The 15262-nt window shown below is 54.0% G+C and overlaps 1 protein-coding gene across 3 annotated transcripts in view; it reads left to right on the forward strand.

Moving 5' to 3' along the window:
• The window catches only part of PLXNA1 (plexin A1), a 115531-nt gene that overhangs the window by 67733 nt on the left and 32536 nt on the right, over positions 1-15262 (forward strand). For 2 of the 3 annotated variants that reach the window (XM_066195572.1, XM_066195573.1), the window contains exons 10-15: positions 1180-1380; positions 9488-9584; positions 9893-10083; positions 13691-13842; positions 14148-14268; positions 14615-14751. In XM_066195572.1, the coding sequence (XP_066051669.1) occupies positions 1180-1380; positions 9488-9584; positions 9893-10083; positions 13691-13842; positions 14148-14268; positions 14615-14751 (899 nt within the window). Of the gene's footprint in view, positions 1-1179; positions 1381-6466; positions 6550-9487; positions 9585-9892; positions 10084-13690; positions 13843-14147; positions 14269-14614; positions 14752-15262 lie in introns of those variants that run through there. The other variant, XM_066195574.1, reaches the window with a different exon arrangement.

The following is a 15262-nucleotide window of genomic DNA, read 5'->3' on the forward strand; positions in this document are numbered from 1 at the left end:
ACTTTGCAAGGCTCAGCCTGGCTTGCTGCAGGATGGCAGGAAGCAGCTGGGCAGCCTTGGTCACACGTGGCTGTTGGTGGCCTTGGGGCCAGAGCTGCCCCTGCAGCGGCAGTGTGGCCATTGGAAGCTTTGTGAGAGCAGTGGAGCAGCTGTGTCCACTGCATTTCTGTTTTTAAAGCAGCTCACATGTTATTCCCTCTTGATGTTATTTCAAGCCAACACTCCCAGGAGTAGCTGCTGTAGGTGTGAGACCTCTGCCCGGCTCGGCAAAGCCGGCTTGGGATTGCATCAGGCTTTTGTTGCCAAAGTGTTACCCGCCGGGGCTGCAGAGCTGTTTTGCTGCCTGAGCTCATTTATTTTTGCTCCCTCCTGCTCCCCTGTGCTTTGCACACAAGAGTCACCAGCTCCCCTGGAGCAGCTGGGAGCCCGCAGCTATTAAAAGTGGAGTGCTTTGCCCTCCCAATGTCTCCTTCCCCAAGGCCTGGCAGGGAGGTGCTTTCCTCTCCAGCTCAGACTCAGCAGCATCCCCTGGCTGGAGTCACTGTCTGCTGGGCAGCCTGCAGCTGGGCTGGGTGGGGTGGCACTGCTTTGAGCTGGTGCAGATAGAAGCAGCAGCAGCAAAAATTGCTGCAAAGCAGGTTTTCTGCCACACTGCAGGCGCACATTGTTGTATCAAGGAGGGGAAAGGCTTTTCTCTCGACTTATGAAGGAAGGGGGCTGGAAGCTGTAAGGGAAGCAGGAGGGCTGAGCAGGTAGCTTGACAGTGAACAGTTCAATGGGCATTAACTCTAAAACCTACTGGCTGCAATGATGGCATTGAAGTCCATCTTGTTACCAGTTGGCCCAAACACGTGTTGCTGTTGCAGTGGCAGGTTCCAGGTTCCAGAGATGGATCCTCTCCTCACCTCTCACCTAAATCAACCTGAGCTGTAGAAAACACTCTACTGCCCTGCCACCAGATTCCTTTGTGTTCTTCTTTCCTGTCTTCAGGGCTTTGGGTAGAGCAGGCATAGGAGGCTAGTGTGAGGTTGCTGCACATGAGGATTTCTCAAGTGTGTGCTCAGGGTGGTGTTTCTGCAGTGCATTGCCAAGCCTGCCAGCAAGGACAGGGTCACTGGGGTGCTGGGGGAGGTGGTACAGTGTTTCTGTCTCATCATCTGCCTCTTGGTCCCCTTGCAGGACTGCCCTCAGATCCTGCCTTCCACCCAGATCTACATCCCCGTGGGTGTGGTGAAACCCATCACCCTGACAGCCAAGAACCTGCCCCAGCCGCAGTCAGGCCAGCGCAACTACGAGTGCATCTTCCACATCCCCGGCAGCACCACCCGCGTCACTGCCCTGCGCTTCAACAGCACCAGCATCCAGTGCCAGAACACCTCGGTGAGTGTGATGGGAGCTCTCCTTGGCGTGGGCCCTGTCTGTGGGCTGCTTCTTCCTGCCTGCCCCAGGACCACCCCAGCTTGTTGCATGGGCAGCTTTGCCCTCTCGTGGGCAGGTAATGGGGGTTTCTGTTGCTTGTGGGGTGTGAGGCGGGCTCCCTGCCACTACCCCCAGGGGCACTGGGAAGCTGCTTGGGGTTGTTCCAGATAGGATCAATGCTGAAGCCACCAGGCTTTAGGAGCACTTCCAAGGAAATTGGGTTTGCAAAGCTGTAGAAATTTGCCTGGACTGGAGCCAGCTGGGCCCAGATGTGCTGTAGCCCCCCTGACACCAAAGCTATCCCATTTTACAGGCGGGAAGGAGGTAACACCTCTGTGTCCCATTGCACACATGGAGCCCTCCACATGCAGCTGTGCCTGCCAGCCCTGCAAGCGCTTTACCTCCTGCCTGGCGGGCTCTGTCCATCCCTGACTCTGTCCCTGATCTGACCAGCAGCTGCCTCCTTCCCCTGCCTGCCTGCCCTCCATCCCATGCTCTCTGCATCGCTCCCTGCCTCTGTGTCCTTGCCCCCTGCAGCCCTGTCACTTCAGCTCTCTCCTGCCGGCATCTCTGCCTTCTCTGCCCTCTCCAGGCACCTTATCCCCTAAGTGGGAGGGGGTTTAGCAGTCCTGGGTGAGCTGTGTGTGTGCCTCTTGCTGTGCACCAGGCCCATGAACAAAGCCACTCTGGGTGCTAATAGCCCCACTGGGAGCTGCCATTGCTCAGCTCCTCAACTGGCCAGCTGTGCTCTACACTGACCTGCCCTCATCTGAATGGAGCCAGCCCCTCCCTTTGCTCTCCCATTTAATCCTTTTAAAATTTGTTTTTCATCTCTCATACTGTGAAAGCTCATTTGCAGCCTAACACCAGTGCCGATCCCTGCTCCCTTTGGTGGCACAAGTGACATTTAGAAGCCATTGAAGATGAGCACTGGCTCCCTCCCTCCTCCAGTGATCCCAGGGCTGCAGAGCCTTTGGACCGGAGGAGCATCCTGAGCCATTGCCTCCTGCCCTGGGTAGCAGTCCTGGGGGTTGCTATGCAGCCAATCTAGCCTCCTCTGTCTGGAGCTGGCAGCTGTCTCCTGCCCAGTTCTGTAGTGTGGAGTTTGGCTGAGTTTATTCCAGAGCAGTTTGGGACGTGTGTGCTGCAGGATGCTCGCTGTAGGGAAGTGCTGTGGCTGCACAGTGCTGACAGCAGCATCCTGATGGCTCCTGTGGGGTGTTGGGGAGAGGTGCCTGCGCCAGAGGGGAGCCTTTACATAACGGAGGTGGAGCTTGCAGAGAGGCTCTGAACAATGTGGACTCATTTCTCCCCACTATGTTTCAACTTGTCAAGCAGGAGGGAGAGTCTAAAGCACAATGCATTCTCTGTGTTTCTCAAGGTATACCGTGGCTGCCAGGATTGATGCCATGAGCTGCACAGCCTCTGCAGCTCTCCAAAGGGGTAGGACAGCTGTAACCAGTGCCTTATCCTGGGCTGACAGTGTTTGACCTGGAAATTGTCAGGGTTGCTGTGAAAACAGCACAAATTGTCAGAAGGGCATGTGTGTGGTGTTGTGAGGGGCAGGGGGAGCAGGTAGCAGCAGCTACATGGGGCTGCAGTCTGGGACAGGAGATGTGGCTTCATGAAGAGAAAAAGAGAGTTTTGACTTGAAAGAAGCTGCTTTGCTTTCGGGTCTGCTCGCCTGCTTTAATGGTTGAGGGCATTGAGCCAGGCTGCATTATGGTGTGGGGGATTCAGATTCACACTTGTGTGGTGTTTGTCTCCTTCGTGCCTTTTTGCAGTCCATCTGGCTGCTTGATAGTGCTTCAGGCTCTCCCAGCCATGGCCCAATGGCTTCCTCCATTGCACTTCATCCTTTGGGTTAGAATTTTGGTGGGGACAAATAGGAAAAGGATGACATCTTCCCAGCCAGCATGTGAAGGATGGATGCCAAAAGGCATTTAAGCACACAGTGTTTCCAGGAGTTCAGTGGGATCTAAACAAGAGGTTAAATACTCTGTGGAATTAGGGATGCTTTCCTGAATCTCTGACAAATGAAAGGCATAATAAGTCAAGCCCCTTAAAACTCTTTGTCTTTTGTTTTGGTGCTTGTCAAACTCCAGTGACTTGTTAGCACTTTGAAGAAAGGACATCTTGGTTAAATATTCAGCAGTCCATTCATTAGGGTCTGAGTGTTGACTATAAACATTGTTTGAAACATCCAGTAGGTTTTTGGCAAACTCAAGGAAGACCAGCCTTGGTATTCCTCAGCATCTCAGGCCATAAACCAAGCCAAAAGAGCCTTTTCTGCCTCCTCACTTTGGTCTCTTTCTGGTCTTTAAGAGGAAGGCAACCCTAATGTTTTTCCACATGTATTGTAAACATGCAAAAAGGAAAGACAAGCCTAACTAAGAAAACTAAGATCTTTGCCAATAAACTAATTTTTGCGAATTGATTGCTTTTAATCTTATGGAGGCAGATGTTTCCAGGCTTGCTTTTTCCAGAAGAGGGTGGAGAAATGGTCACCTGTCTTAATGCATAAGGTTGATGCCACTGAGATTCATTTTCCAAATATCCTTGCCTTTGCCTATTCTTTCCCATCTGACATCCTTCAACAGAGTTCATCCTCCTGATTGCTGCAGAAATGAAACAGTTTTGCAGTTGAGAAGTGCCACAGTCCCCAGTCTGCACTAATGCTTGTTACATTGGACTTGATCTGATTTAGTCCTGGCCTTTGCAAAATGGCTACAGGTGTTTCTCACTGTCAAAGGTTTAGCTTTTTCTCTCTAAAATGTTCCTCTTAAGGCTGAAATATTCCCAGAGCCGCTGTTTCCCTTTAAATGTATGTATAGAAAGAGCCCCATATCTTCTTTTCATGAGCTTGTTGTCTCAGCTCTTTAAATTAAGCATCATGCCTCAGTTATTTCCCTTTCTTTTTAACCAAAGCAGCACGTGGTGAGGAGCAGCTGTGTCACCTCCCTGGCTCCCATTTGATTCCTTTCTCACCAGTGACCCTGGCATGGAGAGCCCACCTTGCCCACTGCTTCTGCCGTGGCTGTGGAGGTTCCTGCCCTCTGGCTAGACTCGGATTGGGATATTCACCCTGGAGTGAACATCATTGCTGGGGCAAAGTGTTGTGGGTGCAGAGCAAGCTGGGCTGCCAGGGTGGGCACATGTGTGGTACCCCAGTGTGGATGCTAAAGCCCAGCCCCAAGTGTGGATGCTGTGGAGTGAAGTAAGACCTCTCAGATTGATGTTTTCTGGGTAATTTTTTGTTGCTGTAGAACCTGGGTGTTGCTCTGACATACTCCCAGGGTCTCAGGTTCTCATACCATGCTGGATTTGAGGCAAGAGGAATCCAGGTGAAGAAGCTTATGTGTGATGGGGGAGGAAAGGAGGAGATCCATGTGAAAAGAGAAAAAGGAGATGCACAATCAGTGGCTGAGTGTTGCTGTCAGGTTGTGCTGTTGTGCGGATGACGGTATTTTACTCGGCCCAGGGTATATTTATAGAGGAACATAAATCATACACACATGCCCTTCTCTGAGCACTGCACACCTCCAGTATGTGTATCTCTAATTAACCAGCCATGGAGAGGGAAGCAGGATTGGAGCCCACAGCCCCAGCTCCGTTCGCCAACAAAGCCGCGCTCTCTGTCCTAGCGGTGCCTACATTTATCTTTCCTGCAGCAGTGTTTAAAGTGAAAAGGGAGTATCAGGAGAGTTTGATAGGATCCAATTAAATTCCAGCAGATAAAATAATGATGAATTGCAGTTGAGCCCTGGCGAGATGCGATGTACATTACTGCCGTCCCCGTAGTGCGGGGAAGGAGTTGAGGTCATCAACTGCAGAAAAATAGGACACAGCTGCAGCCCAAGCACTCCTCCAGAAGTGCAGCCCAGGGGGATGGTGCGTGTGGGAGTGAGGGGGGTTGCACAGGAAATCTGGATGTGTGGGTTTGCTTGCAGAGGAGCAGCCCCTCTGCTGCCTTCCCCAGGGATGGGCTGGGCAGGTTGTGGCTGAAGTGGGATGGATGTCCTGTGAAAAGGGCTGTGGTGGCTGTGGGGCTGCCCTGCCTCCTCTGGGATGGGAAGGGCTAGTGCCTTGTCCAGTTGGCATGGCATTTGCAGGAGCATCCCAAAATGCATCTCAGTGCGATCTGCCCACAGATTTGGGGTGTTTCCTGCTACCTGCAGCTGTGTCCCCTGTGCGGTTCCCTGGAGACCTTCTCAGAGTGCTGGATCTCTTATCCCAAGGGAAGCTGGGTAACTCTCAGTGCCTGTTGTTGTTAGCTGGTGTGAGCAGTGGGCTTGCCAGAATCAAAAGTGGGACCTTCAGGGCAGCTGACAGCCACAGCCCTTGTTGTGTGCAGGGCTGGTAGCATTCCTTGCATGGGGGCAGGGTGGATGTGAGAATCGGAGGTGTGAAAAGAACATGAGGTTGATGGTTGTTACTTGAGAAGATGCCTGAGATAAGTTTTGGGTAAAGAGCCTTGAGAAAGGCTCAGCAAAGAGTTCTGAACTGCATCCCTGTAGAAGGAGACCTTGCTGGGAAGACCAGTATCCAGGTGGATGGGGCTGAAACATCATCTGTCCTCTCTTCCACATTCGCCTTGTAAGCTCTTCAGGGAGGGTCAGGGAGGCTGGCTGGGTTAGGTAAGGAGCCAGGCAGTTCTCATCTCATTTGCTGACTCACTTGATGGCATCTTTTCTCCCATCCCCTTCTGTGGGCTGTGCTGCATCAGAACACATCACTTTTGGACACCGTTGGTTTGCTCTCAGGCTGTGCCTGTTGTTTTTTGCTCCCAGAGCAAACATCCCTTTCCCATAACTTGTCCAGTTGCCAAGCTGAATCATCCTTTGGCACAGCTGGGGGTCCTGGGCACCTTTGTAGAGTGAAAGATGGTCTGACAGCAGGACTACCTGGGTAGGTGCATCCCCCCCACTCACACCCATCCTGGCCTACTCTCCTGCCACTCATCCTAGTCTGCTACCAGCCACTGGGATTGATTAACTGGGATGTTAATAACAGTTAAGTGTTTAATGGATGTTTAACACCATGTTAGCTCCGAACAGGGAGGAGCCAGCGTGATGGAACCTGTTGGCTGTCTGTGAGCTCTTTTTTGGATCCCATAGGATGGAGAGATTGGTAAGCATCCCCTGCCTGATCCCCACCAGCTGTGGGGCCTTCAGGGTTGGAAGGTGGCTGCTGCTTTATTTGGATGCTGCTGCCTCTCTGGCTGTGGCTGTGCCCGTGGGTGGAGAGGCCACTTCTGTGCTTGCACTATGGCAAGGGCTGTTGTGAGGAGGCCTTTTGGAAACACCTTTCAAAATACGAGATGCTTTGGAAATTAGAGAGGGATCTGATGGATCTCCAGTTCCCAGGAGGGGAAGCCCGGAGCCCCTGCAGCTGCAGCTCCTGCCTGTGTGCAGCCAGGTCCTGACTCCAGCTCCAGCATTCTACAAGGCCCAGGAACAGTATCCAAGCCACAGACCCACACTGCTATCTCTGCAGGGCAGGTTAGAGGCTGCTGACAGACACGCAGATGCAGAGGACACATTTTTCATTGATATCCGTGTTCCCTTGGTGATCCCATGCTTTGAACAGCAGCTGAGGTAACGACTCCTGCTCTGCTACTTCCCATCACACTGTCTTGTGCTCCCGCTGCTCCCCACTGTCCACTCCAGCTTCCTGCCACAGCATCCTTGGTACTGTGTCCTTTCTCAGAGGGAGACAGGCTCTCATGCAATTGGCCTCTTGCTGTCTCAGGACTGGTGCATGAAGAGTTAATGTTCTCCCTCCCTCTCCCCCTATTCCTCTTCCTCCAACCCACCTCCCAGAAGAACTAATTTCCAAAAGCAGCCGGGGCAGAGAGATGCAAATAAGTGTTTTGGACAGCTGCAGGCTGGATGCCTTCCCGAGATGCCAGGGCCCCAAATGAGACATGTCAGAGTACAAATTGAAAATGCCAATTTCACTTACGCTGCCACGTGGCTCGTCACAGCTAAATTCTGCTCCGGCGCTGCCACCACCCTCCCCAGCATGTGCTCCCTCCTGCTGCCAGGGAATGGTCTCTGCTCACTGCTACAGGTCTGGCCAGCTCCTTGTTGTAGTTCTGTTGAGGATATCCTTGGGTGGGAGTAGGATAGGATGAAGTGAACAGATCTGGACTCCTAGCCAAGTTCTGGCTTGTTGCTGGAATGTTGCTGAGAGGCTCTGGTGGTCAATGGTGCACAGTGGAGATGTGGTGAAGGTTGTCTGAGCAAACCTGACAGGAGGTGCCATGTCTGGGGGTTTGTGTTGGGGGGTGATGGGGCTCTGCCTGTAGAGAGGAGATGGTGGTGGAGCTGTTGGATTTGCAGCGGGGTGTATTATGTCTGACAACTGCTGTGTATGGCTGACCAGCAGCAGCCTTCCTCCCTGGGGAGGGCTTCATTTTGGGGTCCTCAGCCCTATGTTTGGGTGGAGTGGCTCGTGGGCAGAGGATCACCAACAAAAAGCTGTAATGGAGGACCAGACTTGGCTTTCATTGGCACCGTGTAGAGCTGAGGGAGGGGTGTGTTGCCATAGCCAGGTCTCACACTGGGTGTGTGTCCCGTTTTGGTGCCATGTCTGATGCTGGACTGATAATGCTACCTGTCTTGGAGGGACTCAGTGCAGAAGGGACCAGCTTTGATGGTCAGGTGAGAAGACTGAAGTTTTCCTGGGCACACTGGCCTCTTTCATGGGCCACATACCTGGGCCTTGTGGAGGGGTCGAGTAAAACAGACCCACTGCAGAGGGTCCTGTGGGGCAGCAGCTGAGGCAGTGCTGGAGGTGCTGAGGCTGCCTCTTCTTGTTATGGCTTTGGGGCTGTGAAAGGTGATGCTGGGACTGGCTGGAGGTGGTGGCAGGGCTGTGGCCAGCCCATGGCCAGGTGAACCACTGCCGGTGCATCTGCCGCTCTCTAACGAACTCCAGCAACCCATGAATCATTCATTTAATCTCTCCTGACGCGCCTGTCATTTTCTCAGGCGAGGAGCGGGGAATCTCTTGCCGAAGGAGGTCATTAGCTGTCAGGGATGGTTCCAAATGCCTTCCTGCCTCTGTATCGATTAAACCTCTCTGTCTGCATGCAGGGGCTTTGCAAGGAATACTGATGGTGCTGCTGGGGCTGGGACTCAGATGTTGAGGCAGGGGAGAGGGGTCTGGGTGGGGAGAAGGCACTGGCCCGGCTGGAGGGAGAAATGGAGATGGATAGGTCTGGACAGCAGAAGGTCCAAGGGCCTGAGTTTTGGGTCTCCTAAAGCTGGGGGGGTAGGATTCCCTGTTGTCACCTTCCTACATGGAAACTCAGGGTGGTAGTTCCAGTCCTGAAATGGAGTGCAGCCAATGTCCAGGCACAGTGTGGAGCTGGGAGTGGGGCATCTTGGGGTGTGGTGTGAAGGGGAGGAGTGTTCTCTCCTGAGATCTTTCTGAGGGCTAGTGTGGCACTGGAGTGGTCCTCAGCTCTGTCTCACCCACAGCCATGTGGCCACAGCTTTGTCATTTTGTTATGGGTGATGGGGGCTGGAGGGGACTGGGAGGGACATCCTCCCACTGTCTGTCAGGGGTGACTCTACTGAATCCACTGCTGTGATGTGCCCAGCCTGTCTGCCCCAAGCTTCACTAGTGGTGACCATAATCCCAAATATCCAACTGAGCATCCCTGGAGTGGGGAGGACATGGGGAAGGGCTCGGGTGCCTTGTGGGGAGAACTACATCTGTGCTGCAGAGGCACCATCTGTTTCTTCCTTTTCCAGCAGCAGCAGCTTCAGACCTTTGAGTTGATGGGCTTTGGGTCTGTTTAAAAACCGTGTTTTGCTGCTTTATCTTTTTTTGTCAGTCCAGCCCACTGGTTTCGTGTGCTGTGACTGATGCTTTGATGAGTGGCTGTCAGACCTGTTTGTTCCTAGCCAGCAAGTCCCAGCCAGGACCCCATCCCTCTCCTCTGGGCTGATGGGAGATATCCATGTAATGGGATTGTATGTCTCTCTATGCCCCTCACTACCAGGACATTTTGCCACAATAATTTACAGGCTCTGCCTCCTTCTGTTTCCTCCTGCAGTATTTCTACGAAGGGAATGACATCAGTGACCTGCCTGTCAACTTGTCTGTAGTCTGGAATGGGAACTTTGTCATTGACAACCCACAGAACATCCAGGGTGAGTGAGGAATGGGACAGGACCTGGCCCAGTGTCCCCTCAGTCTCCAGCCCACCCTGGCTCTGGCCATAGTGCCATTTGCACCAGTGCTTTCATGGGTTTCCAAACAAGAGGTTTTTTCCAAGAGGCTTTGGGAGGCTTTTTACTTTGGTGTTGAGTCCAGGGTATTGCTGGCTCCTGCCTGTGGGGGTTTGTCCCATTGGGAGCTGGTGGGATGGGGCTAGAGCAGGTGCCCCTTTCCCCCCAAAACCTTTGCCCGTGGGCTGGGGGTGGCCCGTGCTGACCCCAGCCTCCTCCTGCTGTTGCAGCCCACCTGTACAAGTGCTCGGCGCTGCGGGAGAGCTGCGGTCTGTGCCTGAAGGCCGACCCGCGCTTCGAGTGCGGCTGGTGCGTGTCGGAGCGGCGCTGCTCCCTGCGCCAGCACTGCCTGGCCTACGAGAACAGCTGGATGCACGCCAGCAGTGGCAACAGCCGCTGCACCGACCCCAAGATCACCAAGGTACGTGGGGACAGGTGGGTGGTGATGTGCCGAGGGGCTGCAGTGGGGGATGGAGATGGGGATGTGGATGGGGCTCTCCAGTGGCAGCTCACAGCAGCCAGGTCTGCTTGGGTGTTTAATACTTGAGTGTTTTCTGTCACCGCTTTCAAGAATAAAATCCTCTCTCCACCAGCCCCATGCACTGGGCTTTCTGGCTCATTTCCAAAATTCCAACCTCTCCTGCACATGACTGCGGGATCCAGGAAAGTTCTAGGTTGCTTCTTGTGTTGCCATGTGCACTGGCACCGGTAGTTCATCATCATCCTCCCATTTCCCTGACAGCTTTTATAACCTTTGCTTATAAGGTTGTGTGTAGTAATATTCATATGCCTCTTGGGCTGGGATCCAGGTTCACAGGGAGAGACTGGTGGGTATTTCAGCTGGATACCTTCTGCTAACCCACGGCTGGCTGGGCCTTGATGGTGTTAATTACTGGAGTCTTAGCACAGGATCTGATCTGTTTGGGTTTCAGTGCCTTATCTGATGGAGGCTGGAAATGAGAGTCTTGGCTTTTCCCAGTGCGTGCTGCCTGCCTCTCACACGCACGGGCCCTGCGTTGTGCTGGGTGGCAGCCGTGTAGGGGGGGAACAGCTATTGGCAGGGGGGGAACAGCCCTGCTGGGCATATCCCGGCCTGCAAAGAGCCCTGCCTGCAAGAAGTACTGCCTGCAGAGTTGTCTGGAGCTGGTGGAATTCTGGCAGGAGAAGGGAACCATTCCTGAGGAAGTGGGATCGAGCCTCAGAGGCAGGCATCCCTACCTGGAGGTCTGCTGTTGTGTGCAGAGCTGCAGGGCTTCCCTGTCACCGTGCTCAGGCTAAACTTCCCAAATCCAGACCCCTACAGATGATGGGAGTGGAGAATGCTGTGAAGCAGGTCATGGCCAGGGTGGCCTCGCTGTAGGCTGTGCCCTTGTCCTCTTGTGTTCAGGTGACCATGGCTGCAGGCATTTACACACACACCACTCACAGCAGCTTCCCAGCAGCTGATGGTGCCCAGCATAGGTAACAGCAGTTGGTCCAGAGCTGATGGTAACAGCTCTCCCACCCTGAATCATTATGAAATTTTACAGTAATTGCAGGTGCAGCAGGAACAGGTCTGTTAGCAGGTGGGCTTGACCTTGGCGCTGCTCTGCGTTAGTGCCCTGGGGAGTGGCAGTCAGTGTGGATGTGCAGTAGCTGCCGCTGTGAGGCTGCTCCTGTAGCCTGCCTGTTGCCTGCTGCCTCCCACTACCCCAGTCCCACATCTGGGCTGTGGGCATGCTTGCAAATGGTCCAGAGAAAAGCCTGGTGCAGAGAGGGCAGCATAGGCCGATGGGGGAGAATAGTCTCCCACAGTGGTTTCATGAGGAGGTGGAGCCTCCTTCCTGCCCAGCTCACCAGAGTGCAGGTGTCTTCATGGATGGTGGGGCTGGGCTGGGACCTGACCATGATTCTTCACCCCAAGGGCGAAGAATCATTTACCCATTGTTCAGTGGTGGAGACAAGCTCCTTCCAGACCTTTGTGGTGTCTTGCCTAGTGCTCCCTGTGACCCTCAGAGTGACATCTTTCCCTTGGGAAGGGGGTACCCCTTGGCGTCTGCACCTCCTGGCCGTGCTGTGGCCACTGGAGCTGAGAGCAAGCCAACTGCTTGTACCCGCTGGAGCTGTTTGCTTGTTGATGTAAAAGGACCCTATGAAACCAATTAGGAGAAAAGCAGCATTGTTTGTTGGGGCCAGGGGTCTGGAGATGGAGGGGGGAAAGGGGGGGTTGAGCAGCTATTGCTCTCCTTGGCAGCTCCCCCCTCCCACACACCTTGTTTAGCTGTGACCTCCCTGTGCTGCGTGGCCAACAATGTCATTTCATTCCCGGGCTCCTTCCTCCCCGAACACATGGCCCTTGCCAGCTTTGCTGCGGAGGAGGAGGAGGAATCGAACAAGCTGGAGCAGCTTTTAGCACTCATTTAGAAACACCAAACAAACAGCCACTTCTTGCCAGCCGCCCCGCCAGAGCTTTTTTAAGGGGAAGACCCAACCTGCTGCTGGCTGCAGCTGCTAGAATGAGCTCCAATTCCAGACTTGGGCAGGGGCTGAACAAGGTTTAGGCAAACAGTGGCTCCCCACAGCCCCGGAGGGTTTTGTTGCTGTGTAAATAGTGAGCTGTGACTGCCTTGGCATGACCCAGGGCTCAGGCACTAGTCCTAGTTCTGATGCTGGCCTGGGACATGTCCTGCAGGATGCCTTTGTGGAATGGGACTGGGTGCTCCTGTCTGAGTTTGTGTGTGCTGAAGGTCACCAGCCCAGTGGGAATCCAAAGGGCAGAAGTTAATCCCAGTGGCAACGGCTGTAGTGGGACTGTGTGGAAACAGCCTCTGGCTCCATGCAGTCCGTCAGGGCTGATAATGTGGACGCTGTGCACTGCCACACATTTCCCACCCTCAGCTCATCTGCTTTTCCTTGCTGTGGAGATGATGTTCAGGAATGAGCCCTACACAAGGAGGAGGAGGAGGATCCATCTGGCTAAGGTCCCAGGGCTGCAGCTGCCCAGATTTGCTAAGAATGAAGAGCTTACATGTGCTTGGTGGTGGCTTGAACCTGTCCAGGAGCTGGGCTTAGTGCAGGCAAAGGTGCCTGCTGGTGCTAGAGGGGATCTCAGCCAGGACAGCAGAGGAGGCCATCACCTGCAACAGAACCTTCTCTTCCCCTGGGTCAGGGTGTGATTTCTTCCTGGACACACCCAGCTCGTATTCCCCTCTCCATCTCCTGCTGCCTGCAGCTGCCTTCTCTGCTGTGTCTTCATATCACTGGGGACCCAGCTTATCCCAGGGCACACCCAGGGTATGCAGCTCGGCCATTCATGCCAATTAATGCTGCAGGTGGGCGCTTGACCTCGGGGCCAGCAATCACTGATGTAAAACTGCCTGTAATTGCCTGGTTGGAGGCAGCATCCCCACATACCTTGGAACAGGGCCCACACCTCTGTTCATCTCTCATTCTGCCACCGTCTGTCCGACCACACCTGTCTGCTTTATTGCGCACCATCCTGGTAAATGTGGTGTGGTGCTGTGGTGAGTCCCCTCCCTTCCCAACTGGCCTCAGCAAAGATTTTGCTGGTGAAGAGAAACACATTTCCTCTCTGCCTCCCATTTCACCTCTGCAGGGATCTATTGGAGATTCTTTCTCCTTTGAGGACATCTTGGATATAGGAATCTCATCCCTGGGCACCTGGGATCTGGCCAAAAGCCAGGCACATCCAGGGGCCTTCTTGCTAGATCAGCTGGAGCCATGGCTGATGCTGTTGTGTCCTTGTCGCCTAGGAGATGGCTGTGTCTGCAGCAGGGTGTCCATATCCCAGCCCTCTGCTTGGACACATCTCATATCTCCTGGATTGTTTCTGGGTGGATTTTGTGGATATAGCTGTCACTGGGGAGCTCTTTCCCGCTCTGTGGGCAACTTACAGATGTGCTGGCATTTCTCATCACCTGTCTGCTTGCTGCTTGTAACAACCACCCTGCAGCTGCCTGGCTGCAGCTTGCCCGAGTGAGGTGTCCCTGTGGCTCTGCATCCTTGTGACAGACCATGCTCTCTCCTAGCTGTTCCCTGAAACCGGCCCCAGACAAGGAGGGACCCGTCTGACCATCACTGGCGAGAACCTGGGCCTGAAGTTTGAAGATGTTCGCTGGGGTGTCAAAGTGGGCAAGGTGATGTGCATCCCCATCGAGAGCGAGTACATCAGCGCCGAGCAGTAAGTGCCTGCGGTGGGGTGGGTGTGCTCCACCTCAGGAGGGTTGGGGACAGCAGTGATGGTGTTCAGATGCTGCCCTTGGCTGCAAAAGACACAGAGCTGACTGGGCTGTGCTGAGAGGGAGGTGCCTACTGGTTATGGTTGCTCTGGGAAGAGCTCAGAGGCTTTGGGGAAGCTTCTCTGAGGGCTGACAGTGTCAACTGCCACCACCTTGGTTTCTCATGCATCTGCTGGCACCTGAGATCTGCTTCACACAGGGAGTGTCTTGATGCCAGGACACTGAGTTTCTTACTCTCATCTCATAGGATTGTGTGTGAAATCGGAGATGCCAGCATGAGCAAGGTCCATGAGGCACGGGTAGAAGTGTGCATCCGTGACTGCACGCCCAGCTATCGGGCCATATCCCCTAAGACCTTCACCTTTGTGGTAAGCTCCATGCTGGGGGCAGGTCTGTCACCTCAAAAGGGAGGTGATGCTAGGTGGTTTTGGGTGGTTTTCTGGCTGAGTTGGAAAATTTGCCATCATTTTCCTGAGGGGCAGGCAGGGATTCTCTGGTCAGGCACTGAGTCATGATGATTGAATTTCTCCAAGGTTGCCACTGCTGTGCCTCCTCAACTGTCCTGCTGGCAGTGCCAGGCCTTAGTACTGTGCCTGGCTGCTGTCTCACTGGTCCCTCTCCTCTGCGGCCCTGTCACCTGGTTGAAGCTGCTTGGGGATGTGGGTTTCAGTTCCCAGCCTGTCTGACTCCAGGGATGCCCTTTTCCTTTGACAGACGCCCACTTTCTCCCGTGTTGTCCCAGCCCGGGGTCCTCTCTCTGGTGGCACCTGGATTGCCATCGAAGGCACCCACCTCAATGCCGGCAGCAATGTCTCTGTGACCATCGGGGGACGGCCCTGTGCTTTTTCATGGTGAGGGGCACAGAGGGTGGTGGAGGATGGGCAACAGGCACCTTCAAAGGCAGCGGGACCCCCAGACAGAGCAGTAGCCAGAAGCTGGGGCTAGGAAGTCAGGAGGGACTATGGGAGCCAAACCCCCTGGGTGGCCAAAGGTGTCTCCTCTTGAAACCTCTGTGTGTCAGAGGCTGCAGGAAGAGCCCTAAGAACTGAGATTTTTCTCTAAAAGCACAAAGCCCTGAGGCATGAAGTGGATAATTTTTAGATTAGGGATGATAATGGAGCGGCTCTTTAAATATTTTCCTGCGGTAATTACTGGTTATCAGCCCTAATCGCTGCTGTTTGCAGCCGCTGCACGATAGGAACGCTCAGGAGCTGCTCAGTCTTTCCCGGCTGCCTTTTGTTTCATTTCTTGGATTTTTGTTTTTTCTTTTTTTCCTCCTTTCTCTCTTCACTCCCCAGCTGTTTCAGAAGGGGAGAGGGGCTGGGGCAGGGGGCTCCCCGGGCAGCCCTGGCCTCCCTCCTG

The sequence above is a fragment of the Chamaea fasciata genome, unplaced genomic scaffold (genome assembly GCF_029207755.1).
Source record: "Chamaea fasciata isolate MVZ Bird 193981 ecotype frontalis unplaced genomic scaffold, bChaFas1.0.hap1 SCAF_13, whole genome shotgun sequence".
In the NCBI taxonomy this organism is placed as follows: domain Eukaryota; kingdom Metazoa; phylum Chordata; class Aves; order Passeriformes; family Sylviidae; genus Chamaea; species Chamaea fasciata.